At 42.8% G+C, this 20,745-nt stretch overlaps 2 protein-coding genes across 4 annotated transcripts in view; one reads left to right on the forward strand and one right to left on the reverse strand.

Moving 5' to 3' along the window:
• Positions 1–4,728, forward strand: part of LOC116847193 (aquaporin AQPAn.G-like) — a 13,088-nt gene extending 8,360 nt beyond the window's left edge. For 2 of the 3 annotated variants that reach the window (XM_032821931.1, XM_032821929.1), the window contains exons 2-5: positions 367–624; positions 1,312–1,596; positions 1,701–1,910; positions 2,925–4,728. In XM_032821931.1, the coding sequence (XP_032677822.1) occupies positions 367–624; positions 1,312–1,596; positions 1,701–1,910; positions 2,925–2,966 (795 nt within the window). In that variant the 3' untranslated portion in view covers positions 2,967–4,728. Of the gene's footprint in view, positions 1–366; positions 625–1,311; positions 1,597–1,700; positions 1,911–2,766 lie in introns of all 3 variants that reach the window. The other variant, XM_032821930.1, reaches the window with a different exon arrangement.
• Positions 4,729–5,081: 353 nt separating this feature from the next.
• LOC116847199 lies at positions 5,082–19,180 on the reverse strand. The gene is made up of 4 exons (XM_032821944.1): positions 18,488–19,180; positions 16,296–18,176; positions 11,978–12,310; positions 5,082–10,863 (listed from the first exon to the last, which is right to left on the reverse strand). Exons 1-4 carry the CDS (start codon positions 18,668–18,670, stop codon positions 7,420–7,422), a joined length of 5,841 nt encoding a protein of 1,946 aa, XP_032677835.1. The 5' UTR covers positions 18,671–19,180; the 3' UTR covers positions 5,082–7,419.
• Between the last annotated feature and the right edge of the window lie 1,565 nt (positions 19,181–20,745).

Genomic DNA, 20,745 nt, shown 5'->3' on the forward strand with positions numbered 1-20,745 from the left:
ATATATATATATATATATATATATATATATATATATATATATATATATATCTTTTTTTTTATATTAAAAGTTAAAATATTGGCATTTTTAATGACCAAAACAATAAGAATTTATATGTAATCCTGGCGCTGATAAGCTCTTTAGCAAGTGATATGAGTTTCATATATATCTTCGTTCTCTTACATAATTATATAAACTTTTTTCCTATTAAAGTTTTTTCTTTTAATCATTCTACTTAGTATCCATAAAGCAGGATATCAGTTTACCGTTACTTCGTTAGTCGATTGTAATAAAAATCACTACTTATATTCTATACCTTTTTGTCAGCTTTCGCTTATCTTTATCTGAATTTTCTTCTTTATCTAGATGGTAAATCTAAAAAGCGCCTTAGGCGCTAACGAACTCACCGATAAGAAAGCCGGTCTTCCACGTGCCCTCCTGGCGGAATTCCTCGGCACCTTGTTGCTGAATTTCTTTGGCTGCGGCGCCGTAGTGACCGGAAATGTCATCGCCATCAGCCTGGCCTTCGGTTTGGCGGTGATGGGCGCGATTCAAGGAATAGGTCACGTTTCAGGAGGCCATATCAATCCAGCGGTCACGTTTGGTCTTCTCATCGTCGGGAAGGTACCGATCACGCCCCTTGAAAAAGCATTGAAAATATTAGTATTATTTTAAGGCCGCTCACATTGTCTCTCTCTTTTTAATGACGTCAAAAGCGAGAAAATGCATACTAAAAATTCTGGCAAAATACGTTGAAATAAAAAGATATATCTATAAAGTGACACTTGCAATCGATTAAATAAATCTGTGAAATATTCCGTGCATTCCTCTTTTGCTGTAATAATCAGTAATTTGTCGTAAATGAACCTAAATAGAAATAAGCGAAGAAATAGATGAAAAAGATGAATTATATGTCACGTTAATTTGCATCGCTTTAACAAATTATTGATTGTTAAAGCAAAAGGGGAATGCACGGAATATCTTACAAATTAATCGATTACAAGTGTTACTTTATGGATATATATTTTTATTTCAACTTATATCGCAAGAATTTTTAGCATGCATTTTTCTCACTTCTGACGTCATTAAAAAAGAGATAGACGAGGGGTCAGGAGCCTTAAGGATTGGATACTTCTACAAGAAGAATGATTTTCCGCTTCGAACTTGCTTTATGTATAAACCTCATTTCCTTATTCCGCAAATGAAATTTATACGCGGAGAAAACCCGATATCTCGCTACGTAAATCGATCTCCGCGTCCACGAGAGGAGAGAAAACACTGTTGCCATGAGCGAAACTTACGATCACGCAGGTACCGATCATCAGAGGCATCCTGTACGTCTTGGCGCAATGCGCGGGTGCAATTACGGGATCAGCGATCCTGAGGGCACTCTCATCGGACGAGATGGAGATGGTTTTGGGGGTGGTGAGTCTCTCCCCCGGGATCAGCCCTGTCCAAGGATTCGGAGTGGAGTTCTTCCTCGCTCTGATTCTGGTCCTGGTCGTTTGCGGCGCCTGTGACGCCGCTAAGCCGGACAGCAAGGGTATCGCGCCTCTCATAATCGGTCTCGCCGTTACCGTGGGTCACATCGTCGGCGTGAGTGTTGTGCAATCGCTATTAGCGTGTTTAGAAACCTTCTCGTAGATTTTTTTTCTCTTACTTGCCTTGCCTTCGCAATTACGGCGATCTGTAAAAATCAGGTACCGCGAACGGGCGCCGGAATGAACCCGGCGCGTTCTCTGGGCAGTGCCGTGGTGATGAACGATTACAAAGATCATTGGCTGTACTGGATAGGTCCGATCTTGGGCGGCATCACCGGCGCGCTCATCTACGTGCACGCGATCGGACCCGCCAAAGAGCCGGAAGTGCCCACGAGAACCTACGCATCCGTCGCCACCGAAGAGAAGGAGGTATATCACAACACGAGAATGTGAAGTCACAATTTCAGACACGAGTCTAATGTAACTTTTCCGCCGAGGACTTGAGGTCGATTTCTGTGCAATAATCGTTCATTCCTAGTAAACCCCGTTTTTGGCACAAATCTGTTCTCAGTTTCCGGAAGACCATTATTTTTCAATGAGTTCCTTCTACTTTTCAATAAGGCCCGATTGCACCAACATTATTTTGGCTTTAACGTGTGTTAATTTAAACGTGTGTCTATCTTTATTTTTCTTTCTAAATAAAAACAGACATGTATGTATTCAAATCTCGCTTAAGACCAAAATAACGTTAGTGTAACATCGTCTAAGTTTCTAAAAATGTTCGAACTTCTAAATATCTTCTTCTGAAAGTTTTCTTTGAACAAAAAGCACTCGACTTCAAGTCACTCGTGTCTGAAGGAATGGCTCGGGAATACTTAGTCTCTTGATGCGTTTATAATGTAAGTCTGGCATCTTCCTATAATTAACAAGTATTTAATCCGCTTGCGAACCGCTCTACTGAGACTCACAACATTAACTCTCTCTTTCTCTACGCGAGGAACTGAGTAAGAAAATAATAGCTGCTAAGCAAATTTGCGTATCTAGTTGGCGGAGGGACTCGGTCTCTGAAGAGGAAGCACGTGTACTTATCTGGCTCCTATGGGAGAATTCCTAATCGATTAACAAACGAACGCATGCATGCTCGTGATGCATGACGGTGAGATGTGATACAAGCGCATTCCTATCTTCCAAAAAGCAGCAAATTTCTCTCTGCCTCTCTCTCTTTCCCTCTTCTGGGTTAAAAAAAGATTTCAATTCTAAGTCGACGATCGTCTCTGTCCCACAGAGGTTCGAGTACATTGACAGCGGACGTGACGGGCTTTAAGATACGAAGGTGCCGAGACATACAAGAGTGCGATCTAGAGCGATTCGCTACAAAATATATATCACTCCTATAAACGCGAGAAAGAAAATATAAGCCAACGAATCGTCATTACTTTACAGCTCCAGAATCTTGCCGGCAGGAAAAACGTCAATCCCGCTTGACGCCCTAACAGATTTTAACAGATCTACCATCCAGCTCGCCCGAAAGATCTTATCATGATAAAGATCTTATCGTGATAACGCGATAATAATTAATTATTCGACTGCTCTCGTATACGAGGAAAAATGTACTAAACGCCCCCGTGGTGAAAGTCAGATTGACGGGACTGCATAGAAATAAAATGCTCTTCTTGGTAAGATCCGTCAATCGTGACGATATCGGTTTTTTTATTTTTGTCGCTATTTAATGAATTGTTCAAGCGTCAAGTAGCTACGGCAATTTGTATAAAGGTCTTCATCACGTGGATTTTTGGGTGCGATTCATTAGACATCGTAAACACTTTGAAATATCTTGAAAAAAAGCCATAATTATTGGTCTACACGGCACTTCAAAGTATGTGCAACGTTTAAGTCTACAATGAAGAACTTAAATTAGTGGCACATAGAAAAACTTAAGCAGTAAGACGTAAGCAGTAAGGAAATTGACCAATTACAATCGACTATTTTCTTTATGGTCGAAAAATAACAAACTACGATTGGACAATTTAATTACTTACTGCTTAAGTTTTTCTATCCCCTTGTCCACAACCTTGCTTTAATTCTTAAGCCGTAAGAAATTGATCAACCACAATTCATTATTTTTATATAAAATAATCGACTGGTTGGTTTTATTTATTACGGCTTTAAGATGTAACCATGATTAATTTTTAGAAGAATAATCGACTGTAGTTGGTCAATTTCTTACGATTTACGTCTTAAAACAAGGTTGTGAACAAGGACTTAAGCGGGGTCTACAATGAGAACTTAAGCCATAAAACTTAAGTTTTAAACCTGAAGCCGTAAGAAATTGACCAATCACAATCAAATATAAGGAAAATAATCGACTGTGATTGGTCAATTTCTTACGGCTTCAGGTTAAAAGCTTAAGTTTTATGACTTAAGGCTAGGAGCATATATCCCTTGTCCACAACCTTACTTTAATCTTTAAGCCGTAATAAATTGACCAACCAGTCGATTATTTTAAAAATAATGAATTGTGGTTTCTTACGGCTTAAGAATTAAAGCAAGGTTGTGGACAAGGGATAATGGATCGCACCCTTTCTCTCGGAACGTAACACTCAACAGTGCCGACATCTCGCGCTACGTGGAGCAACACGTGCAGTCGATATTGCAGCTGCACAGAACGCGATGCAACGCCTGCTACAGCAATGCTGTACGTAATCGCTCGATCAAAGACACTCGGGCCTGAAGTCCCACCGCGATCTATTAACGATAATCGGAAAATCGTGCGGAAATTCGCACGCTACGTATATCGTACATGCAATTTCACGTGTTGACACGCGATAATACTTAATAATTAAACATTCATTGTGGCGCAAAGATGCGCTTAACTCATACTACCCTTACGTTATTATTATGGCTACTACGTGCGATCTGTCGTGATCTTTTGTATTCGCGTGTGTCCATTCGTTTTCTCTACACCTTTAAACACATTTGCATGCGCGAGAGATAATATTCCATGGAAAGCCATTAATAACTCGCGAAAAGAGAGCGCGACAAAGATATGCGATTAATTTTCATGCAACTCACCCGCATATTTTATACGCTCGCAGCAATGCGCATTTTCTCCACAAATAGAAGTAGCATACTACTGCATAAGACCATATATTTATGTAATAATGAATATAACATTAATTATTATATGTCATAAGTGCAAGTTACGTACAATGTGTTGTATGGAATAAAGTCTAAGTTTTTATACGAACTCTCTCAATTATTGTCATCCGCTCCTTTTTCATAAAGTAATTATACTCAATTAATTAAACGAAATTTTATCTTCTAATTCAGTATTTGCCTATGTATATAATTATTAGATTATAGATAACTTACAAGCAATTTACTTAAAAAGGAAACTATTACTTAAAAAAAATTTTACCTTAAAAAGGACACTATAATTTTTGTAATATAACTTATCATGACTCTGTTTAATGTAGTAGTTTGTAAACTTTTGACTAAGAAAATATTTTAAATGTAAATGGATCTTTTTAAATTATCTATTCGCTTATTACACAGGAAGGGACTGGCCGGAAGAAGGGACAATAAATACCGCCAAAGAGCTCTCTTATAATTACACACCGTATTTTTTGTATATTTCATAGAGATGTAATTTCAAATATTTGCTGGCTATTTGCAATGTTAGCCTATCTTACCGTATCCGTAAGTAAATTAAAGAAATAATCTTGAAGATTAATTACCGTAAACGTACGCCTATAAATTTAATATATCTCATTATCTCTTGTGTTCCCAATGTTTAAAGTGCCTGATTTGTTAAGGTCCATTGCACCGACAACCGAGAGAAATAATAAGAATAAAAACGTAGGGAGAGAGAATATTCGTAACTACTAACATCTATTACATCATGGTTACGCAACAGAACAAAAAGGATGGAAATCCTCATGTTTGTTGGACAAACATATTCAGAGAGATCTCTACCCAAACAAGTTCATCTACAATTCGAGAAACGTGAATCCGGTTATATAAGTGGACTTCCCTGTTACGTCATTATTATCTCAGAGTAATATGATAATTTAGTAAAATTATAGCCGCATCATAATTTGGAAAGCGAGGGCGAATCTTTCACGGACGTGCTATGTGCATCATAGTATTTACACTTCCGTCCAACTCAATCCATTTTCGAAATAAATTACTTAATCCAACGTCAGCGAACTGACTGTCAGCGTGTTTAATTTTTTTCAGTGAGAAAAGAATCAAAAAGAAGAATGTGCGAGAGAATATTTGACGAAATTCAAACGAGATAACGCGATATATTACGTTCATCCATCGCGATCGTCGAGCTCCAAAACGATCGAGATGACCTAACTATAAGGGACCAAATGTCTATGAACTCATGAGAAAAATGCAGCAAGATCCTCCCACGCGATTACTATTAGTACGATACCAGTGTGAATCTGCATTATTACCAGTTTATCCCAGCTGAAACCCTTGCGCGATCGGGAATTAGCGATAATATTCTGAATGTCGGTCGAGCTCTGTCGAAACGAAATCCTAACGCTAGCGAGGAAAGCATTTGTACCATGTGTGTGTGTGTGTGTGTGTGTGTGTGTGTGTGTGTGTGTGTGTGTGTGTGTGTGTGTGTGTGTGTGTGATATTTGAGAGTTAATGCAACCAACAAGCTTCTTTATAAAATCATTATAAAATAACCCTTAATTCACTAATTCAATCCATCAAAATAAAAAAGGCAGCTGTTATACTTTTTGCTACATTGGAAAAGCTGCTCAAATTTAGATCAAACGTCGAGACAAGGCGTATTTAGCGTCAATTATAAAAAGTGGAGCGATTCTCGACTAACTTGTGATAAAATCATATTCTGATAATACCAGATAACATATCGCAATATAAACAGATACTCATAATAAAAGTAACTATGATAATGCGATTAACATGAATAATACATTGAGAACAGAATATTTAAAAATTTATTTGTAGAATATAAAGCTTATTCACAAAGAAATCAAGTTTATCTTACAAAAATAAACTTTATTTCACATAAATAAACTTTATGTTTATTTATGTGAACACAAATAAATTGTCAAGTATTTTTTCTCAGTTTAATAACTCGATAGATTTTATTGTGTGTATATGTATGATGCATGTCTGTACGCATGGTGTGTGTGTGTGTGTGTGTGTGTGTGTGTGAATGTGTGTGTATGGCTCTAATAATTATTTGGTAATAATACATGGTTTAATGATGATATACAATATCTAGAGATTGGATAATAATAATATGAGGGGCAAGCAAACTCGAATCACCCGAGAGTCAAAATGAATTATTCCCGAAACAATTCCGGATTGTTTCTATTTTTTGTAAAATGCTAAAAATAAACTTCTCTTCCATTGGGGACAAATGCGTCAATATTACCCAAGCATTGGCTTCACCGTAATAATAATACAAAGACCTGCTTGAAATAGACAGAGCCACACTTAATTCGAGCAGACTTTCATACATTGATTATACGGTTGTAAGATTTCACTGTATCAAGATTGCGTATTATCATTTACGATATATTTACGACATTCCGAGTACCAATGATATACGTAAAACTCACACGAGAACCTTTAACAATTGTGCAAAGAGAACTCATAATGTGTGATTCTTTCCTCCTTTTACATGTCAATACCTCCCGATTGAATTTGTCTGTTCGTTCAAAAAACCTTCTCCCTCTTTTATACAAGTAGCCAATCGATTCCATCGCTTCACGCTCACGAAAGACAAAGAGATTCGAATAATTCGCGCGTCACGATCTCCTCTGTTTGGTATCCTGATTGGTGTCTTCAGGGTTCGTATTCTGATTAGTGTCTTCAGGGTGAAGGTAATGGGAACATGATTTCTCTTTGGGGCAGCATTCCTCCAAGGGGTAAGTGTTTCCTTCTTTTCTTAACCCTCCATCTGCGAAAGTTTGTCCTCGAGACTATCTTGACTGTCGTTTGTATCATTGAGATTGATAGTTTCATTAGATTGCGATAGTTCGATAACGGACTCGTTGAGAGTAGTCGACTTTTGCACATCCAGTACGTCGTCTGACGGCTCGAAGATGTCAGCACTCTCGGGAAGATCTGGGGTGTCAAGGACCAAATGCGGAGTCGTGTCGTCTTCATCCTGACTGAGCTCTTCTTCCTCTTGTCTCACGTCTTCCGCTTCTCCCGCGGAGGAAGTCAATTTGATCTCAGTCTGTTGGCTCGCGATCTCCACCTCCATCATCGTTTCCTGCTTGATAGTCTGTTCAGACTCGCAATCAATTTCCATTGCTTCCACCTGCTGTTCGACCGTCTCCACCGCAGAAGAGTCATTGCCACTCTTTGCTTTTAACGACAACGTCGTCTCCGTGCTGGAGATTTGCGTGAGATTGCTTAATACAGTTTCCTGCATCTTCGCTACACTGTCGGTTGTCTCCAGGATGTTGCATAGCTCGCGACTCATTTCCTCTACCTCGTTCGACTGTTCGGGCTTCATGATTAGGAAGCGTCTGTTTGTGTAAACTTTGTCGCTGGAGATGATTGGGCCTTTCTTCAAAGTCGAAGTAGTTGCGTTGCTAGAAGCGGCGGCCTTCATCTCTTTCTGTTGGTTTTGGATTTCTTTCTGGATATTCTCCGGCGTTTCTTCCACAATGGATTTGTCTTCTTCATTAACAACAGATTGCTCGGTCACGTTTTTGGCAACCGGTTTCGCGGCCGTCGTCATCTCTGTGTCATTATCGTTGTACTCTTGTTCCTCGTCATAAATGCTTTGCTTCCGTTTGACGAACACCCTCTTCAGCGGTAATTGTTGCTCGTCCTCGGATTCGTCGTGCCGTTCTGGCAGCATATCATCAATTGCCTCGTATTCCTGTTTTCTCGCCTGCAGCTCTTCGATCTTCAGTCTTTGCTGCTCTACTCGCTTCTCCAGTCGTTCTAGCTTCTCCTTCGTCTCCTGATCCTCTTGCACAATTGATTGTTGTTGGTTCGTCGCCTTTGGAGACGTGATCGTGTTTTTGGGCGTGGACGTGGCGGAGGCTGCTATTGTCACTACAGAGCTATTGCCGTTAGACGACGACGGACTGGTCTTCAACTCAAACTTGTTGGTCATCGTGTCGTCCAAGATGGTCTCGCCGGCTTTCTGATGCTCCACTCGATGCAGCAATGCCTGTACCAGGTTCTGACCTTTGGCCTTTACCACCACTCGCTTCACCACATTTCCGGATGGCAATTTTGCCAATTCGGCTGGGTCGACGACGGTGCCGTCTGGATTCATAACTACCTCGCGGGTGGTATCACCGTGGCGGATGATTCGGCGCACTATCAAACGCTTGTTAACCTTGGTCCCGGGGATTGGAGTGCTGCTGCTGCTGCTGGGGTTGCTCACAACCGAGGTAGAAGAGATCTCTTGTGTACTTATGTTCGTATTTATGTTCGAGGGCGTCCCTTCGATATTTCCACCCGGTTTCCTCAAGACGAACCTCTTAATGACTTTGACGTTTTTGGATGTAGGCGTCATCACGCCCGTTCCCATCGCTACTATTTCTGTGCCCATCTCGGTCTTGTCGTCTGCCTTGCGAGCCTCGTGCGATGCAGTGGTGGCCTGCGAACTCGTCACAGTGGCCGATGACTCCTTGTTGGACTGTTCCTGCGCTGCGGCGTTTTGGTGCTTCAGCGGAATCTTGTGCTCCTTAAACACTGACGCGACGATCTTTTGTACTTGCGCCTCGGTATCGTCCAAGCGTGTGCCCTTGGGATTTTCTTCTTTACTTTGTGCCGATGAGTTTTTCGTGCCGCTTTGGGAGGTGGACGAGCCACTTTGCTTGGCCGTGGACTTTTGTTCATGCATTTCGCGGCGTTGAATTGGCATCAGCGTCTTAATCGTCTTCTTTACCATGTTCCCGTCCTTTCCACGCACGAATACTACCTGCTCCTTACGTTGCTGCCCCTCTTCCTCGTCCTCCTCTTCGTCGCTGTCCTCTTTCCGCGGTGATGGCTTCGGCATTTTCTTGATAATATAAGCGGGCGGCTCATAATCGTCGTCACCGTCTGAGTACTGATCCTCTTCTTCTTCCTCTTCTTCCGAGTCCGCCTCCGGCCTGGCCTTATTGTCCGGTTGCAAACCGTCCGGGCCCATCTTTTCGCCTGCTTCAATGTGCTGCTTGATGTGGGTGACGTAGTCGGCACGATTGCGACAAGACTCTTGACAAACATCACACGTAAGACCCATTCCAGTACGCTTAGTGTGAGTCAGCTGGTGTACCTCAAGACTTTCTTTACGTTTAAACGCTTTGCCGCAGTCCTCGCATACATGGCGCTTTTCTACTGAGTGCGTTCGCATATGTCGCGTCAGATGATGCGACAAGAGGAACGTTCTTGGACAAAGCTTGCACATGTAGGGTCGATGGCCAGCGTGAGAGGAGAGATGACGCGCTAATTTGGTGCTGGTGTGGAACGCCTCCTTGCAATATTCGCAAACAAACGTTTTGTCCTCGTTGTGCAGCGTCTCATGGCGTTCTAAGCCTTGCTTGTACTGGAAACGTTTATTGCAAATATTACACTGAAACGGTTTCTCCTTTTTGTGCGCCGCGTCTTCGTGCTTCTCCAGGTCCTCCGTGGTGAAAAATTCGCGCTCGCAATGCGGGCATCCGTAACGCGTCTCGTCTCGATGCACCTTTTCGTGGCGTTGCAGCAAGTTCTGTCGAGAGAATTGCTTCTGACAGATCTGGCACGCGAATGGCTTCTCTTCCGAATGAGTGCTCAAATGCTTGCTAAGGTCATACTTGGAAAAGAACATACGCTCGCATTCTGTGCACTTATAGTTCCGTTCGCGATGTGCAGACTGAATATGCAATGACAGAGCTTGGCGTAACGGAAACGTTCGTTCGCATTGGTCGCACGCGTGCACTCTGATCTCGCCTGGCTCCAGCTTCATGCTGTCCTCTTTCACACGTTCGACGTTCTTAGTCTCCTCACCTTCGCTACCGCCGTCTTCTTGCTCCTCCTCGTAGAAATCATGGCGTTGCTCGTTTGAAGACTTATCACGTTGCTTCTCGTTTGCTCGGTCTCTGTCTCTCTCCCGCTCGCGCTCCCTCTCTCTGGTTACGCGTCTCTCCCTTTCAGTATTGTCAGTGCGTGGCTTTTTGGTGTTCTCGTGTTGCTGTCTCGCCTCAGCAGGTCTTTTCATGTTTACTTCTGGTGGGTCGTTGGGAATAGGCGGAAAAGGTCTGGGTAGCACCCCAGACAACGGGTAATCCCTCAATGCCTCGTCAGCCTTCTTGCATTGCAGCTTGAACTTGTAGGAACGGTCCAGATTCCAGCGGCACATGGAGCAAATCATTTGTGGCATTCCGTCAGCTGCGTACACCTTGAGAACAACAAACAAGTTGCGATGAAACGTTAGTGATCCTCTTACTTGTCTTCACAGTCCAGGGAGGATCTTCTGTGGTAATCAGGAATTATAACATTGGGATTTTCGTCGGATTGGGAATCATATCGTTGGGATTTTAGGATCTATGATACATGGAAGATCTCTTCTCTCTCCTTCTTACATTGAGTTTGTAGTTATCAATTTTTTGCTACTTCTAACTTTATTGGGTGGAGAGTAGATTCCATTTGACAAATTTTATTTTGTGAATATATACAATATTGTAAAGAAAAATTGTCCTGATTTCACTATAAAGTATATAATAAATAAAAATTGCGATGAAGAACATGTGTAATAGCATGTATACATTATTTTTAAAATTGTGCATGCAAAATACACAAAATTTTAGTGCAAATATTATTCTTCTATTTAATTTCTTTAAAAAAATGACAAAATAGGGTAGGATAGGTATAAACCCGGATAACATGCATGTCTAAAAGATGTCGAAAAGATATCTAAAAGATGTCTTATGCAACATTTTGTTGCATAAGATGTTTTTTAGATATCTTTTTAGATATCTTTTCGACATCTTTTAGACACGCATGTTACCTGAGAAGTAATATGTTTTTATCGAATAATTTTATAGCTCCAAACGAAAAGTAAGTAGCTCAAATAACTGACCATCGTAAGTTAATAACGCATAAATTTCACTCATTCATTTCTTATTGCAATATCCAATAGATCAAAAGTCAATATTTGACTTTTATTTAAGTCGCGCGTATTCAACGGCAAAAATCAAGCGGAATTAATTTCTAACGTCGCGTCCTCTCCACATGGACGCCTGTGACGCCACGCCGATCGGTCAGCTGGTAATCACATCGTCCACATTACCGACGCGACGAACAATCCATCAAAATCCTATCGCTCTTCGTCGTGAAAACTCCCGGCGTATAGCCCTACTACTCCATTAGACGGTTACTTCTAATCAAAATCCGATGTGCGTGCACGAAAGAAATAGAACGGCGCGAGGCAACGCTTCGATAGTCAATGCCCGCGAGTTTACGCGGGGCGAAGGTATCATGTTGCCAAGTGGCGGGAGCCTCTGCTCACTTACCTCGATGGCGACGCACGACATGATTTGTAGTGTAAGTGGCACCTGGAAGGGCTTGTTGTGATCCCGCTCGTAGATGTAATTCAGCGGTTCTGATTCCGTCAGGCAGAATCGGCATACCCGCCGCGAGCGCAGCGGCGCCGGCCTACTCTCCATATCCGCCGGCGTTCTGTACGCGTGTGTCGCGCTGTGGCTTCGCTCTCTTCCTTTCCACTCCACTCCTCTCTTCTCCTCTCCTCTCCGCGCCTTTCTTCTATCTCCTCTTTTACTCTCGTCCACGGACGCGTGCGATCGAGCTGAACCCCGGGAAAACTCCGACGCGATCAACTCCGCCAGTCACGCACCGTTCGCTGACCGATTTGCTTCGATATTTTGTTCGCTCACCCGCTCGACGACGCCGAGCGTCGGTAAGCGTCGCGATACGCACCCTCTTCCTCACGCCGCTCACCGTATGCACGCCGACACAGCGCTATAATGGCGGATGCCGGAACAGGCTGACCGCGCGCAGCTACACAGCCCGTCGCGTCTTCTAGAAGCAGCACAGTGAGTCTTTGCACAGTGGCGCCCGAGTGTAGATGGCGCACCTGCCTTGCGCTACCGGTAAAGCAAGCAACGCCGTTACCGTCGAACGACACGTGAAAACGCGCTCATGAAAAAAAAGAGATGGCGCGCATTTATTCTACCTTCCCATGCACGTAATATGGACTCCGCATACGGCCAGAAAAGTGAAGCCAACATGTAGAAAGAGACCATAGACATGATATACATAGACTTCGAATACAGTCAGAAAAGAGAAGCTAATATGTACAGCCCCTCTGTTCTCTGTTTCTTTCTACACAGACAAAATGTGCAATAAGATTTAAGACTTTTACTTGCCAGTCTAGTCGGGGTGCTGTTGCGCTCTATAATATTATGGAAACGAGAAATGGATGCACGCGTAACAAAAAAGTGAAAACTAAAGTGAAAACAAAATAGAAAGAAAACTATAGCCCCTCTATTCTAGCTCTCTTTCTAGATGTTGGCTTCACTCTATTAGATGGCAGAACATAGAGCATTTGGAGTCCATGGAGTCTATGTGCCTTACCATAGACTTATATACTAAACTGTACGATCTGGGGAGAGGAGTCAAGATGGAAGGCTAAATATATCCGTCCAGTAAGGCTTTCCTTGTCTAAACGTGTTCTTAGTAGGGAGAAGGAGAGAGGAGAAATAACATGTGTCCTAATGTATCCTCTGAAACCAAAATAGTGACTGCCCGGAGTGCCGTAGGCTATTCTTATTTTGACGTACGAAGAGCTCAGGAAATGATGGATCAGGCGAAATTTAAGTGGCTGGTGGGACAGAAAGATTTCGTATTAAATGAGAATAAAAGTGAGAGAACACACAAAACAGATATATTAGGTGAGAGGGCGAGATTGAAACGATAAAATTACGTAATAAGTAATAAAATCATGTAACGTAATTATAAAAATTATTTATATTATTATTTATATACATTATGTATATAATGTATGTAATAAAATCATATGCCAATTATGAAAATTTTTGGTGCAAACACATTTTTAGATGTAGACATCATCATGCCTGTTCCCGTCACTATTTCTGTTGTGCTCATCTCAGTCTTGTCGTCGACTTTGCGAGCCTCGTGTGATGCAGTGGTGGCCTGCGAGCTCGTCACAGTGGCCGGTGACTCCGGATCTGATATTGGACTATTCTTGCGCCGCGGCGTTTTGGTGCTTCAGCGGAATTTTGTGCTTCTTAAACACCGACGCGACGATCTTCCACTCTTGCGTTTCGTGCAAGAGTACGATCTCGGAATTCTCTTCTTTGTCCTGTGTCGACGAGTTCCTTGTGCTGCTCTGGAAGGTGGACGAGCGGTCACTCTGCTTGGCGGCGTATTTTTATTCCTGCATTTCGCAGCGTTGGATTGGCATCAGCGTCTTGATCGTTATCTTCATCATGTTGCCGTCCTTGCCGCACACGAATACCACTTGCTCCTTACGTTGCTGCCCCTCTTCCTCGTCCTACTCTTCATCACTGTCGTCTTCTCGTGGGGCCGGCTTTGGCAATTTCTTGATTATACAAACGGACAACTCATAGTCGTCGTCCGAATATTAATCTTCCTATTCTTCCGACTCCATCTCCGATCTGGGCTTGTTATCCGGCTGCAAACCATCAATACTCATCAGTACCCATCTTTTCCCCTGTTTCAATGTGCTACATGATGTGAGTATCGTAGACGACACGTTTGCGATAAGGCTTTTGGCAAATGTTACACATAAGACCTATTCTAGTATGCTTAGAGTAAATCAACTTATGTAACTCAAATCTAAACTTACGTTTAAACACTTTGTCGGAGTCCTCACATACACGGCGCTTTTTCACTGAGTGCATGCGCATGTGTAGCATCAAATAATACAATGAGCAGTTGTACGTTTTTTGACAGAGCTTGCACATGTAGGGCTGTTGTGAGTGAAAAAATGATGAGCTAACTTGGTACTGGTGTGGAACGCTTCCTTGCAGTATTAACATACAAACGTTTTGTCCTCGTGCAGCATCTCATGGTGCTTTAAACTCTGATTATACTGGAAATGTTTATTGCAAATATTGCACTGAAACAATTTGTCCTTCTTGTGCTTCTCAATATTGGTTCCAAGTAATCCTACGATTTTTCCTCAACACTATTCTAAAGATAAGTATGAATTAATAAGTCCTTGGCAGGTTCCAAGGCAACTTCCAAAAATTACCGGTCTGGAGTTGTTCAGACACGTCTTAACGTGCCGACGATTAAACCGGAACTCGAGCGTTAAAGCGTTAAACTGGCTACACACACTTTCCATAACAGCAGAGAGAAACCTGAGAGTGGCACGTCATACGTATTGGCCGACACCGATTTTCACGCTGTTCGATGCGCCATCTGCACCCATTTTTCAAGTAGCACTACGTTCCCTACGCCCATTTTCAAACGCTGTCGGTAAAGTGTCGATTTGTTGCGTGTCTATTCTATGCCCATTTTCTGGTGATTCGTGTCCGTGTTAAGCGCATAATTGCGTGATTGAAAACATAGACTGTCCATGTTCTTAACCATGCAATTATGCGCTTAACACGGACACAAATCGCCAGAAAATGGACATAGAATGGACACGCAACAAATTGACACTTTACCGGCAGCGTCTGAAAATGGGCGTAGGGAACGTAGTTTCACCTCAAAAATGGGTGCAGATGGCGCATCGAACAGCGTGAAAATCGGTGTCGGCCAAAACATATGGCGTGACCGCTCTCAGATTTCTCTCTGGCACAATGATTCGTCCAGTACTATGTCTATGCTTTGCACAGTGGCGCCCGAGCATAGATGGCGCACCTGCGCTGCGCTACGCTACTGGTCTCGGCACGGTGCGGCAAGACGTAGGAGCGCAGCGATATAAGTATAGGCAGTGATACATTGTCTTCCAATCATCGTGCGCTATATTACTGGGCCGCGATTTGAGCGATCCGTCCTCTACCATTCAGCGTGCGTTTTTCCTTAATCTTTTTTAATTAATATCTCGAAATTTTACGTGATTGTTTGAAAAATGACCTCTACAATTTTTGTTCACTTTTTTACTTATCTGTTCTACTTATATCTCTTTTTGACACGCTTACGCGGGACATCCTGTATGTGTGTGTGTATGTGCATAAAATGCAAGAAAATAAAGTCTAAATTCGTAACTAATAATTTAAATATTTTTTGTTACCTCTTCAAAAATATAAATAAAATGTTTCAAAGTTTACAATAAATATATATACAAATTGATAATAAAAAAATATGTTAAATTCTTAACATTCGCAGGATACAATTTACAATTTATTATAGACAGCTATTATTCAGATAATATATGTTAGTTTCATATACGTTCTTTAAACGTATACATATTTCATAATCGTATATGTTTAAAGAATGTGTATATAACTAATTGTACTACCTGGATAATTTATATTGCTTTTTTTTACGCTGTGTTGCTGGTAGTAATGCAACGCATGCGCTGTAGCATTTCTTCGACGCTATTTCCACCAAGTGACGTTACTGGTTGTACATATACTGTAACACACTCGTGAAAAAAGAAATGGCGCGTGCTTGCTCTGCCCTCCTTTATTCCTTTGACAAAGGAATTTAATATCCAAACCATGAAAAAAAAGAGAGAAGGAGGTCGAACTACATAATCTTGATTCATATCCTCTAACTGAGAGGGAATCCGCTGAAAGGAATAATTTCTTATTGTTGACGTCATTTATAAAACAATAAGTTAGAGCGAGATAAAATATACTTGTCTCACTCTTATTATATCGATATGAACGTCATCACGCCTGTTCCCGTCGCTACTATTTCTGTTGTGCTCATCTCAGTCTTGACATCTGCCTTGCAAGCTTCGTGCGATGCAATGATGGCCGAGCTCGTCATAGTAGCCGATGACTCCTCATTGGACTGTTCCTGCACTGCGACGTTTTCGTACTTCAGCGGAATCTTGTGTTCCTCAACCGACGCGACGATCTTCTGCATTGGCGCCTCGGTATCGTTCTGGTGTGCGCTCGTGGAATTCTCTTCTTTGCTCTGTGCTGACAAGTTTTTCGTGTCGTTCTGAAAGGTGGACGAACCACTTTGCTTGGCGGCTGACTTTTGTTCCTGCATTTCGCGCTGTTGGATTGGCATCAGCGTCTTGATCGTCTTCTTCATCATGTTCCCGTCCCTTTTGCGCACAAATACTACCTGCTCTTTACATTGTTGCCCCTTTTCCTCGTCCCCCTTTTCATTACTGTCGTCTCTTCGTGGTGTTGACTTCGGCAATTTTTTGATGATATAAGCGGGTGGCTTATAGTCGTCGTCGCCGTTCGAGTACTGATCTTCCTCTTCTTCTTCTTCTTCCCAGTCCATCTCCAGTTTGGACTTGTTGTCCGCCTTCAAACCGTCTAGACCCATCTTTTCGCCTGCTTCAATATGCTGCTTGATATGGGTAACGTAATCAGCACGACTGTGACAAGATTCTTGGCAAACGTCACACATGAGACCCATTCTAGTACGCTTAGTGTGAGTCAGCTGATGTACTTCAAGACTTTCTTTACGTTTGAACGCTTTGCCGCAATCCTCGTATACATGGCACTTTTCTACAGAGTGCGTGCGCATGTGTCGCGTGAGATGATGCGACAAGAGGAACGTTCTTGGACAGAGCTTGCACATGTAGGGTCGGTGGCCAGCGTGAGTGGAGAGATGACGAGCCAATTTGGTGCTGGTGTGAAATGCCTCCTTGCAGTATTCGCAAACAAATGTCTTGTCCTCGCTGTGCAGCGTCTCATGGCGCTCTAAGCCCTGTTTGTACTGGAAACGTTTATTGCAAATATTGCACTGAAACGGCTTGTCCTTTCTGTGCGCCGCGTCCTCGTGCTTCTCCAAGTCCTCCGTAGTGAAAAATTCGCGTTCGCAGTGTGGACATCCGTAACGCATTTCGTCCCGATGAACCTTCTCGTGACGTAGTAGTAGGTTCTGCCGAGAGAATTGTTTCTGGCAGATCTGGCACGCGAACGGCTTCTCCTTCGAATGAGTGTTCATGTGCTTGCTGAGATCGTACTTGGAAAAGAACATACGCTCGCATTCTGTGCACTTGTGATTACGTTCACGATGTGCAGTCTGAACATGCAACGACAGAGCTTGGCGCAACGGAAACGTTCGTTCGCATTGGTCGCACGCGTGCACCCTGATCTCGCCTGGCTCCAACTTCATGCTGTCTTCTTTCACACGTTCGATGTTCTTAGTCTCCTCACCTTCGCTAACGCCGTCCTGCTCCTCCTCGTAGAAATCATGAAATTGCTCATAGAAATTGTTTGAAGACTTATCCAGCTGATTCTCGTTTACTCGGTCTCTGTCTCTTTCCCTTTCTTTTTCCCGCTCGCGCTTCCTCTCTCTGGTCACGCATCTATCCCTTTCAGTGTTGTCCGTGCGCAGCTTTTTGGTGCTTTTGTGTTGTTGTCCAGTCTCAGCAGGTTTCTTGCTGCTTAACTCTGGTGGATTGATGGAAATAGGTGGAAAGGGTCTAGGTAGCACCCCAGACAACGGGTAATATCTTAATGCCTCGTCAGCTCTCTTGCATTGCAGCCTGAACTTGTGAAAGCGGTCCAGATTCCAGTGGCACATGAGACAAATCATTTGTGGCATTCCGTCAGCTTCGGACACCTTGAGAATAACAAACAAGTTGCGATGAAACATATTGCCTTACCACTCACTTAGACAGTTACTTCTAATCAAAACCCGATGTGCCTTTACGAAGGAAATAGAACGGCGCGAGGTAATGTTTCGATGCCCGCCAGTTGATCTTAGCTGCGTTCCGAAATTTACTGCCAGTACTGACAATCTACCATATACGTAACATAAACTATATCTTTTTAGTACTGGCAGTGAATTATCAGAACATAGCCATTGTTTAAGCGGGTTATACGGAGCAATGGTGCCATGTCGCCAAGTGACGGGAACTTCTGCTCACTTACCTCGATGCCGACGCATGAATTGATTTGTACCGTCAGTGGCACTTGGGACGGGTTGTTGTGGTCCGGCTCGTAAATGTACTTCAAAGGTTCCGACTCTGTCAGGCAAAATCGGCATACCCGCTGCGAGTGCAGCGGTGCCGGCCTACTCTCCATATCTATTGGCGTTTTATACGTGTGTGTCATTCTGTGACTTCGCTTTTTAATCCTTTCCACTTCACTTCTCTCCTCTCCTCTTCACGTCATTCATTTTCCCTTTTATTCTCGTTCACGAACGTGCGTTCGAGTTGAACCCTGGGAAAACTCCAACACGATCAACTCTGCCAGTCACGCACGTTTGCGGACCGATTTGCTTCGATATTTTGCTCGCTCACCCGCTCGACGACGTCGAGCGTTTGTAAGCATCGCGGTACGCAACCTCTTCCTCACGCCGCTCACCGTATGCACGCTATACGGCGCTATAATGGCGCACGCTGGAACAGGATGACCGCGCGCAGCTGCTCAGGCCCAATGCTGCGAGTTCGGGTAATTTTTGGTACGTTCGCTTTGGACGCTTACGCTTTTAAGTGTCATTCGATCTTTATCGCTCATTACCTGCGGGAAAAAGATAGAATGACACTTACAATGCAAAGCGCCCAAAGCGAACGCACCAAAAGTTACCCAACTCACAGCACTGCTCAGGCCGTGACTCGAAAGTGTCATGACCATAGATCGCCGCTAGCTCGCTCCTCCTCCGACCTTAATACGTCTCTCTCTCTCTCTCTCTCTCTCTCTCTCTCTCTCTCTCTCAATATGGCTTCAGGCAACCAAAAGGTGTACCTCCAACACCACTCAACGTACCTTAATACGTCGCTGCTCATCAGCACGTATTAAGGTCGTTCTACATTAGTTGCAAGTTGTTTGCAACTCTTGTTGTGACAGCCAATCAGAAGCGTCAATAGCACCATTGATGCTTCTGATTGACTGTCGCAATAAGAATTGCATCTGCTTGCGATCGGCTTGCAACTAATGTAGAACGACCTTAATGAAACTTTTTGGAATTAATTCCGATCGAAAACATTCAGTTATTTTCTAGATTTCTATTGTCTTTTCTAGGGGAAACGGAATTATTCCGATCGGAATCGATTCCGACAAGTTTGACTTTGACCTTTGACTTTGAGAGACAGCTGTACCATTCGGTACAGTAACATTGTTTCTCTCTGTAGTCGCCGTGCGCTCGGGATCGCGCCAGAGATGTCGCTTCCGAACGGCATCTCTGAGCGTTATCTAGAAAGAGGAGTGTCGTGAGCGTGGAGCGTCAGGTAGCTCAGTGGTTTAGAGCAGTCGCGCGGTAAGCATTACCGTGTCCTGTGTGCAGGATCCATTACATAATCGCTGCCCAGAGCGATTGGATGTCTGTCTTTTTCTATCATTACTATCTTACTATCATTGAAGTACAACGGGTATGACCCAGGCGCATTTTATCAGGATTGTGCCGTAGATTTCAAGATTACGTCTACATGGATTGTTTACACGTAGTCTACTTAATGTTTATACGGTCTTTTTCCCATGTAGACAATTATTTACATGTAGACAATGTAGACAATATAAACGACTTAACTATAGTAAATTTTATTGTTAATTAGTACAATATAAAAGAATTAAATTATAAAACAGTTACCACACTCACATATATTTAAAGGAGAGTTTACAACCTTGCTTTAAACTGTAAGCCATAAACAAATTGACCAACCACAGTCGATTATTCTTGAAATAATCGACTGTGGTTGGTCAATTTGCTTTTAAAGCAAGGTTTTAGACCCTCCTTGATGTGAGTTAATGTGTATTAATCATAAATATAATGTTTATAAAAGATAATAAATTGCATCAGGAGTCATGTAGCTCCTGCCTATAGGACACGAAATTGTTTGCTGTATGGCGGAAGTTTGCGCAATAGTCAATCAATATGTCGTTTTTCCGTAAGAACGTAGAAGGAAAGCAGCATATTGATTGGTTGCCACACGACTTCCGTCCCGCGGCAAGCATTACCGCGTCCTGTGGGCAGCAGCCAATAGATTACTCATTGTCTACACAGATGGCATATTATACATAGTTTACTTTGTCTACACGTAGACGTAAACTATCGTAGTTTACGCGTAGCGCACAACCCTGCATTTTATCGTTACCACCGCGAAAATGCGCCTAACGGACGTAGTAAAGGCGCACTTTGTTAGATGGCGTCTGGAAAATGCGCCTAGCTCTGGCCACTAAATCAGGCTGGT

Source organism: Odontomachus brunneus, unplaced genomic scaffold, assembly GCF_010583005.1.
Source record: "Odontomachus brunneus isolate Ranch 3 - 2012 unplaced genomic scaffold, Obru_v1 Obru_scaffold_075, whole genome shotgun sequence".
Classification (NCBI taxonomy): domain Eukaryota; kingdom Metazoa; phylum Arthropoda; class Insecta; order Hymenoptera; family Formicidae; genus Odontomachus; species Odontomachus brunneus.